This window comes from Protobothrops mucrosquamatus, unplaced genomic scaffold (assembly GCF_001527695.2).
Source record: "Protobothrops mucrosquamatus isolate PMUCROS unplaced genomic scaffold, P.Mucros_1.0 scaffold4099, whole genome shotgun sequence".
Classification (NCBI taxonomy): Eukaryota; Metazoa; Chordata; class Lepidosauria; order Squamata; family Viperidae; genus Protobothrops; species Protobothrops mucrosquamatus.
Genome location: NW_015390028.1, coordinates 16,011 through 26,087, shown reverse-complemented (window position 1 = coordinate 26,087; position 10,077 = coordinate 16,011). Strand labels below are relative to the sequence as shown.

The 10,077-nt window shown below is 39.4% G+C and overlaps 1 protein-coding gene across 1 annotated transcript in view; it reads left to right on the top strand.

Annotated features, from left to right (window-relative positions):
- Positions 1-4,424, top strand: part of LOC107298572 (DNA topoisomerase 2-beta) — a 136,885-nt gene extending 132,461 nt beyond the window's left edge. The window contains exons 30-32 of the mRNA XM_015827949.1: positions 262-451; positions 865-944; positions 4,291-4,424. Of these exons, the coding sequence (XP_015683435.1) occupies positions 262-451; positions 865-944; positions 4,291-4,424 (404 nt within the window). The remainder of the gene's footprint in view (positions 1-261; positions 452-864; positions 945-4,290) is intronic.
- The last annotated feature ends 5,653 nt before the right edge of the window (positions 4,425-10,077 follow it).

Sequence of the window (10,077 nt, the reverse complement as noted above, 5' to 3'; positions counted from 1 at the left end):
AGTATAGAAGTAGAGTTAATAGTATTGATTAAAGGGGAAAGTAGGATACATTAAAATAATAATAGATTATTTATATGTATAACTGAGTTAATTATATTGATATAATTTGAATTGTATAAGTACGATTTTGTTTTGATTAATTGATGGCCTTGCCACCATGTTAAATAAAAACCAATAAAAATTTTGTTGAAAAAAAAAATAAATAAAAAATTTGCAGAAAGGTGGCCTGTTTAAGATTTGTGGTTGTGTCTGTCTTTGCAGCTGAAAGGCCCAAATACACATTTGATTTCTCAGAAGAAGAAGATGCTGCTGCTGAAGATACCAACAATAATAATAGTCTTGATGAAGTGAAAGTAAACATCAATGACAGAGAAGTTGACTATGTGCCCTCAGATAGTCTTGAAAAGGATGACTATGATTTCTCTCCAATCAAATCAAAGCCTTCTCCAGAGTAAGTGTCATACATTTGGGATAGTATTTTATTTAGGTTCTAGGAGTATGAGGATTAACAAAATGCAAATTGTTGCGTGTCTGTAGGGTGAGGTATATTCATGGGCATATTATGCATATTAAGTTTCAACAGATGCTGAATGTTTATCTACCTTTTTAAACAAATATATATTGTTACTTGGCGTATGTGCATTTTTGTCTATTGAAATGTGATAATACATAATGAAAAATAACTTTCACATTTGGTCACTCATTTTGTGTTTTATGTATTATTATATATGTTGTATAGAGCACCTGTATGGATTAATCCATGTATTACCATATTCTTTGTATTGCACTACTACACAAAATCAAACAAAATGCTGCCTTTGTAAGCAGAGGAAACTGCTTAATAAAATTCTCTTTTTATCATAGGATGGTTTCCCAAGTTAAAACTAGTCAAGACTTTGGCAACCTGTTTACCTTTTCTTCTTATTCTCAGAAAGCCAATATTGGTATGTATAAAATATATTAAACATTTCAACTCAGTATGCAAGTGGCCAATGACAAAGCCAAGAAGGTGGCTTTATTCTGACAGTTTAAAGTTTGATCTAGACAGTGCTTTTTTTGTAAAAAAAAAAAAAAAAAAAGTGCCGGAACTCACACATGTCATACAACCCACCTTGCCTACCCTACAAGGTTCCATCCAAAAAAGGTGCCGGAACTCTGTTCTGGGCGTTCTATGAGAAAAAAAGCCCTGGATCTAGACACGGAAGAAGAAGAAGGCAAGTCACAATTGGATAGGGAATATATGGAACCTTTATTTAACCTATTGTAGAGAATGCCCTTTTCCAGGCATGTAAGACCGTTGCATTAAGACAGTGGTTCTCAACCTTTTTAATGCCATGACCCCAACTGGTTGTAAGTCGAGGACTAAACCGGTCGTAAGTCGAGGACTAAACCGGTCGTAAGTTGAGGACTAAACTGGTCGTAAGTTGAGGACTACCCAACCGGTCGTAAGTCGAGGACTTTCCCTGCCCGGGAGCGCTGCACATGCGTGGTTCTGCCCCCTGCGCCGGCCGAGGCGTAGCTGGCAAGCGGCAGAGACGGAGCAGGCCGACCACCAGCTGGCCCAGCCCAAGGGAGGTAAGGCACCCGCCGGAAAAGGGGAAAAAATGGCGGACAGCCTTGCTTGGCGACCCCCGTGAAATGGTCGATCGACCCCAAATGGGGTCCCGACCCACAGGTTGAGAACCACTGCATTAAGATGATAAGAAAATGTAAGTTATTGTCTTTTCATTTCCTCATGAATCTCATTAGGTGCCAGAAAATGGAATTATGTTTTTGAAAATAAGTAGTTATAAAATTTCTTTTTGTGAGTTATAGCTAACTGTAAGGCAGAAGTGAAAAAATTACAAATAGATAAAAATTGTACTTTGTTGAATTACCTTCTGGTCTAAAATCTGCTGTTTAATTGCTTTAAGCATTAGATACCACACCCTGATCATACCTAAAGGTGAACTACAATAGGAAAATGAAATTTCTGGTGATACCTGTAGCTGTCCATTACTGCAGTGAGAGCAAATCTGCTTCTTGCTTTCTATGCCTTAAAGCAGAAGTGAATTATTTGAGCTTTCGGTCTTGGGTGTGCCCCTCATAGGCTTCCCAAAGTTGTTACTACATTGTAATTCTTAATGAGAGAATTATTTACATAATTATGTACATGACTAGATAAGAACTGTATAAATTATATTTAATTGTAATTAAAAGGAAATCACCTTCAGTTTAGTTTTGAAAATGGCTCAGCATGCATCTCAAAGGTGAAGGACAGCCTTAATCCCAGGGAAAAGTTGCATATCCCTGCCTTAAGGCTTACCTGGGAACCTGAGTAACATTGGCTAGTACTTTCTGTTAATCCTGTGCTGGTTACGTTCACCTAAACAGGCACCTTGTTCAAGTTAGTAACAGCCAGTGTGGTGTAGTGGTTAATAGGATGGACTAGAATTAGGGGATCCAGGCGTCATTGTTCCGACAGACAGAGACAAATAAAGCAGAACTCCAAGGCTTCAAAATTCCTCAAAGAACATGTTTATTAGTTACAAAGTATCGGCACAATCAAAAGTGAAACCAAGTCTGAATTTCCAACTAAAAATTACCCAGTTACAAAGTATAATGTCCCACCCACAAAACTATGCAATCAACTATGTTCCCCAATATATTCATTTGGCGGGCTTTGTTTTACAATGCCCAGTCCCTGATCGTGGGAGCAGTAGATGACCTTGGTTCCCATGGGACAGAAGATTATTTTGACTAGCGAAGCACCTGGGCAAGCCCCCCTCCGTTCTGTGTGGCAACATAGAATGAGGAGAAAAATGGCTGCAGCCTGGTTCATTGTAGAGTTGACATCAGGTTCAAGTCTACCTTCAACCATGGAAGCTCATGGGTGACTTTGGGCCAGTCATTATCTCTCAGCCCATCTATTTCACAGGTTTATTGTGGAGAATGCCATAGAGCGTCATGGTGACCTAGAGGTGAAGACGCTTGCCTCACACTCAGGAGGCTGAGAGTTCAATCCTAGGCAGCTGTCAGAAACCCCTTCAATGTTTCTTTTTGGGGCTCTGCCATTCCAGTGGGAGGGGGGGAGGTTTTTCTCTGCTGGGAGGGGGGCTTGTGGCTGTACTTCCTCTACTTTGTTCTTCCTCAACTTTGATGTATCTCTTTGGGTGTGAAAAGGGGAATAGAAAGTGTCAGGGGCCATCTGCCTTATCTCCAGTCCGTTGCGAAATCCGGTGAAGCATCTGGGAACCATCCCTTATCAGCTCCAGTTCCCATAACAACTTCGCACCTGTGGATTGGCTGGATGAGAACTGGACAGTTGGACTCTGGGGTGGGGTTTTGTGAAACGAAAGTTTTAATGTAGCAATTCACGCGAGAAAACATTAGATCTTGCTTTGTTCTCTTGCTATCACTGACTCTCAATAAAAGTTCCTTTTGAAACAATGCCTGTTTCAAGAGTTCTGCTTTCTTGGGAGGAGTAGTCAAGGCAGGACCTTACAGCAGCGACAGATGTTAATCTATCAGGGTGCAAAGAGAAAATATCTGCTGCATAGGCATCAGGAAGGGCATCCAGCCAGTAAATGCTCAGCTCCATTCAGTCGCCCTGACTTCACCCCGATAAAAGGGATTACAGGGTCATAAAAAGAAAAAAAATGGAGAATGCCATATGTAGCACTTTGGGCTCCTAGAGAAAGATATTAACCTAGCCAATTACAACAACAACAAAACTGTTTCATCAATCATCAGTCTTTGTATAGCCATGGCTGAGTCATGGCTTTAATGGTTTTATATTAATCTTCTATGTCAGCTTCACTCTTGTTACCATTCTTGAGCACATCATGATAATCCATTTCAGCTCTTCCTTGTATCCTTCTTATATTTAGGTGCTGGTAGAGAAGTACTGTTTTCTTTAGACTGACGTACTTGGAACAACATGGCCATTGCCTTTAAATGCTGAGCAAAGAACTGCTTTCAGTTCCCTCAGTATTAAATATGCCTGTTGCCATGTGCAAAACATTTTATTCTGAAACATTTCAAGAGCAAAACTTCACAAATCATCCTATTTTAAGGGGAAAACTCCCATTTTTTTGTGTGAAATGAGATGTTCTGAGCTTTTTGGAAGCATGAACATTTAGTATATATTTAGCATGCCTAAATGGAGTATTGAACATTTCAAATATTTTTAGCATCTTTGTGAGCTTGTGTGTGTTATTATGTCATTTTAATATGAAAAAGTATTTATATTTAGTGTTAAGAAGATAATCATTGATATGTAAGACATTAAAAACATTTTGTACTCTTCAGATACATCAAAATTTGACAGTGCTGAGGAAGATTCAACACCAATCGACTCTTCTTTTATTCCAAAAGAGACAGAAAAACTTTCAAGTAAAACAGTTGTCACTAAAAAAGGCAAGTGTTTGAAATTTACTAGTTAACTTCATCTTGTAAAATTTCTACAGTTGTTGAAATTCATTTTTTTCCTCAACAATCTACACTCAGTACCCCATAATGACAAAGTGAAAACAGAATTTTAGAAATGTCTGTAAATGTATTAAAAAGAAAAAACTGAAATACCATTGGCATAAGTATTCAGACACTTTGCAAAAATATGTGAAATTTAGTTCAGGTGCCTCCCATTTCTCTTGATCGTTGCTGACAGGATTATTGCAAGACACAAATCTAAGGAAGGCTACAATAAAATTTCTCCTGTACTGAAGTTCCTAAGAGCCGAGTGGCCTCCATAATTCTCAAATGGAAGAGGTTCAGCACAACCAGGACTCTTCCAAGAGCTGGTCGCCCGGTCGAACTGAGCAATCAGGGGGAGAAGGGCCTTAGTAAGAGAGGTGACCAAGAACCCGATGGTCACTCTGACTGAGCTCCAGAGATCCTGTGTGGAGATGGGACAGAGTTCCAGAAGGACAACCATCACTGCAGCCCTCCACCGATCTGGGCTTTATGGCAGAGTGGCAAGATGGAAGCCTCTCCTCAGTGCAAAACACATGAAAGCCTGCTTGGAGTTTGCAAAAAAGCACCTGAAGGACTCTCAGGCTGTGAGGAACAAGATTCTCTGGTCTGATGAAACCAAGATTGAACTGTTTGGCCTCAATTCTAAACGTTATGTCTGGAGGAAACCAGGCACCACTCATCACCTGCCCAATATCATCCCAACAGTGAAGTCTGGTGGTGGCAGCATCATGCTGTGGGGGTGTTTTTCAGCAGCAGGGACTGGGAGACTGGTCAGGGTTGAGGGAAAGCTGAATGGAGCAAAGTACAGGGATAGCCTCAATGAAAACCTGTTCCACAGCACTCAGGACCTCAGACTGGGCTGAAGGTTCACTTTCCAACATGACAACGATCTTAAGCACACAGCCAAGACAACACAGGGACAACTCTGTGAATGTCCTAGAGTGGCCCAGCCAGACCCCTGACTTGAACCCTATTGAACATCTCTGGAGGGACTTGAAAATGGCTGTCCACCAATGGTCGCCATCCAACCTAACTGAGCTTGAGAGGATTTGCAAGGAAGAATGGCAGAAAATCTCCCAATCCATGTGTACAAAGCTTGTCACATCATACCCAAAAAGACTCGAGGCTGTAATTGCTGCCAAAGGTGCTTCAATAAAGTACTGTGTAAAGGTCTGAATACTTACTCCAATGTAATATTTCGTTTTTTTCTTTTTAATAAATTTACAGACATTTCTAAAATTCTGTTTTCACTTTGTCATTATGGGGTACTGAATGTAGATTAATGAGAAAAAAATGAATTTCAACAACTGTGGTATCAGGCTGCAGCATAACAAAACTGACAAAAGTCAAGGGGGTCTGAATACTTTATGAATGCACTGTACATGTTCCAAGGTATGGGAAGGGGGGAAAGGAGAATTAGTAGAGCCTTATGAAATTTCTGTTGGTGTTGCTGCAATTTAATATTTATTTACATAATTAACAGCAAAACTATCAGATCTGCCCTCCAAGCTGAAAATACCTCCTAAGCCTAAGAAGATAGAAATAATAAACCCTGATGTTCCAAACTTCCAGTTGTGTTAGTGTCATGAATACACATTTCTAAACTTACTCTTATTTGACAGAAAAATTAATTGCTTTTCTTGTTAAAAGGCACCAATGGAAGTCTGTTAAGATGTCTTTTTCTTGTATATTTCCTTTTAATGTTTATATACTGACAAGTTTAGAAATACTTCTTGAATTTACACTCATCAAACTCGAACAAAAACATGTTATGGTTTTATTTTATTAAAGTGCTCCTTAGAAATATTAAGATTTCAGAGCAACATAAAATAAGTAATAAAAGAACAGACACTATAAAAAGTAAAAAGTAAATTAAACTTCTTATAATACCAATACAAAAAAATTGAAACAACATACAGGAGTCATATAGGCTGATAAAAAAAGATCTGATCTAATGCCACAGCCAAGAAGGCCCACTCTTGTCTTCTGCAAAATGTATGCCTCCCCAAAGTGAGATACACAAAAGTGATTCTCAGCCGTCCTTAATATTCAAGAAGGTTCATTCTGGAAGAGGCATTCCATCAAGTATCTGGGCCTACTAGATCAACATGCACTTTATGACTTTTGTCTGTGATTAAATCAAGGACCTTGTTTTGAGAAATTGTTTATACAGTAAAAAATGGAGAGAAATGTTGGTTCTCTTGGGTTAATTATTACCTGGAAATAATAATTTCTCTAAACAATGTTATATTTAATAATATATCTTCAAACATATTTTAATTAAAAGAATAATAATAATTAGTATGGTACTTAGTATGGTAAAACATACAAAGAACTGATGTAGATTCTCCCTTCAATCTTTTACTAGGAAAAGGCAGGGGAGCAAAGAAAAGGAAAGCATCTGGTTCTGAAAATGAAGGTGAATATAACCCTGGAAGAAGCAAGGTAAACAATCTGCTAGATACACTTATTAGTTAGTAATGAAAGCATTGTAAAATAATTCATGGGTTAGCTTACATATAGATATTTTAAAGCAAATTAAGAGCTTTAAAATATTGTATAGTCAGCAACTTTTAATAATTATTTTAAAACAGAAAGTGAAGAAAACAGCCTTCAATCAGGATTCCGATGTAGACATCTTCCCATCTGACTTTGTTTCCGAAACAACTGCCAGGCCACGGACAGGTCGGGCTAGAAAAGAAGTGAAGTATTTTGTGGAGTCTGATGAAGATGATGATTTTGCTATGTTTTAATTAAGTGCAGAAAGAGCACACAAACTTCCAACAAATATTTTAAGTTGTCCTTTGGTCTTTTTCTGTCACAGACTTTTTGTACATTTGACTTATTTTATGTGATGTTGTAATTGGTTTTTATTATTGTGTGTAGGCATTTTAACATTTCGTTTGTACACGTACAGTTTTATGCTCTTTTTTACTCATTGAAATGTCATGTATTTGTCTGATTGGCTTGTAGAAATGTTCTAGAAAGCTGTGCAAAACCACATGTTTTAATTGTCATGGATGCAAACGACAAACCTTTTTGAAATGAAGTTTAAACATTAAAAATATAAGACCATTTTCTTGTGTATAGAGGCTTGCCCTAAAGAAATTTTGTTTACACATGGTCAAAATAAATATATTTTATTCTTTGCTAAGAGAGCCCATGGAAAAAGGTAAACAGCATATGAACATTAACAGCATTGTTAAACAGTCTCAATGTGCAAACCAAAGACAGTGAAAGCACATTACAAATTTGCTAGAATATACAGTATTAAAAAAAACCACTAGTGTGTTTAATGAAACCTAAAAAACTGACACTTTAAAAAGTTGTAATTATTCTGCCATTTTTCACTGTTTTATGGTGATTAGCAAAGTCATAGAGGCAGATTCTAACATCTGCCACATAAGAGAATGGTAGGGCTGAGGAACAGTTTCTCCAGAGTGGTTTTTTTTTTCACTAGTGCCACCGACTCAGAGGTAGTGATTATGTCTGATTATTATTCCAACAAGTGTCCCTAATAGCTTGTGAGCAAGTGAAATAACATTATTATAACACTATAAAGTGTTTTTGCCTTGAAGGCTATAAATGAAGTATATTTTCAGTATTTATTTTTATTTTTAAACACCGCTGAAGATGTTACCTAGCCTGGTAACGAAACATTCAGAAACCAACCCACAAGCTTGGAGAACAAATCTTCACCCTCATTTATTTTTATATGTGGAAAGTCAACCAAATACTAAACCCTTTGTATATTTTTAAAGTGACATTAACAATAGAACAAATTATGTTCAAATAGCGGAACTGGTAGTTATATGCCCATATAAATGACCACTGCTAATGCAGTGAAATTCTTTGTTCTTTTGCTAGGAAAAAATAATACACTGAGGTCTTTAAAAAGAGCAATGGTAAGTTTTCATCCTGTGTCTCTTAAAATGTTCTTATCTGAACATTTATGTTGTCCATCTTCTAAGGGATGTCTGGGGTGTTTCATGTACATGAACATATCATAGGATTGGAAGGGACTTTGGAGGTTTTCTAGTCCAGAGGTCTCCAACCTTGGCCACTTTAAGACTTGTGTACTTCAACTCCCAGCATAGCTGGCTAGGGAATTCTGGGAGTTGAAGTACACAAGTCTTAAAGTTGCCAAGGTTGGAGACCCCTGTTCTAGTCCAATCCCCTGCTCAAGCATATACCATCCTGGAGAAATGGCTGTCCAGTCTCTTGTTTAAAACCTCCAGTGATGGAGCACCCACAGATTCTGGAAGTAAGCTGTTCCACTGATTGTTCTCACTGATAGGAAATTTCTCCTTAGTTCTAGGTTGGATCTCTCTTTAACGATCTTCCATGTTACTTCTTTTTCCACCTTCAGGTGCTTTGGTGAATACCGTGTTTCCCCAAAAATAAGACCTGGTCTTATTGTTTTTTTGCCTCCAAAAGAGGCACCAGATCTTTTTCAGGGGGTGTCTATTTTTGCGGCGGCAGCACCAACAGCCCAGTCCAGCCCACCCACTTCTGCAGCTGAGAATGGAGCTCCGGCCTCCATTTCGCCAGGCCTCTGATGGCGAAATGCAGGATGGGGGGGGGCGCCGCAGAAGTGGGCCGGCGAGGCAGGTGTCAATTCATGGGAGGCCTGACTGCAATGGTAAGCGGGTGTGGGGCACATGGGGTAGCTCCACCCCTGCCCTAGCTTGGCTTTTAGGCATGCACCTCGCCCCAAAACTAGGGCTTATTTTGGGGGTAGGGCTTATATTAAGCCCACCCCCAAAAATCAAGCTAGGGCTTATTTTCAGGAAAACACAGGTCAATCTCCTCTTCTCTGTGACAGCCACTCAAGTACTGGAAGACTGCTATCATATCACCCTTAGTCCTTCTCTTCATTATACTAGACCAAGGGTGTCAAACTGCCGGCCCGTGGACTGGATGCGTCATGCGGAAGCCATGCCCACCCCAGCTCCAGCAAGGGGGAAAAAGTCACGATACGTCACGACATCTCATGTGACGTGGCGAGTTTGACACCCCTGGACTAGACATACTTAGTTCCCTCAATTATTCATCGTGCAGTTTAGCCTCTAGATCCCTTATCTTTGTTGCCCTTCTCGCCACTCTTTCTAGTGTGTCATCAACTTTTTTGTATAGTGATGACCAGAACTGGACGCAGTATTCCAAGTGTGGTCTCACCACTACAGCATAAAGTGGTACTATCACTTCATGTGATCTTGAAACTATCCCTCTGTTGATGCAACCTAGGACTGCATTAGCTTTTTTGGCAGCTGCAGCACACTGCTGGCTAATAGTTAAGGGGTGGTCTAATAGAACTCTTAGATCCCTCTCAAAGTTGCTACTATTGAGCCAAGTACCACCCAATCTATACCTGTGCATTTGGTTTTTCTTGCCTATGTGTAGGATTTTACTTTTCCCACCACGGAATTGCATTTTGTTGGAGAGGGCCCAGTGTTCAAGTCTGTCAAGATCCTTCTGAACCTTGGGTCTATCTTCTAAAGCAGACATGTCAAACACAAGGCCTGCAGGCCAGAACAGAGGAAGGAAGAAAGGGAGGGAGGGAGGGAGGGAAGGAAAAAGGAGGAAGGAAGGAAGGAACAGGGTGGGAGGGAGGAAGGGGGG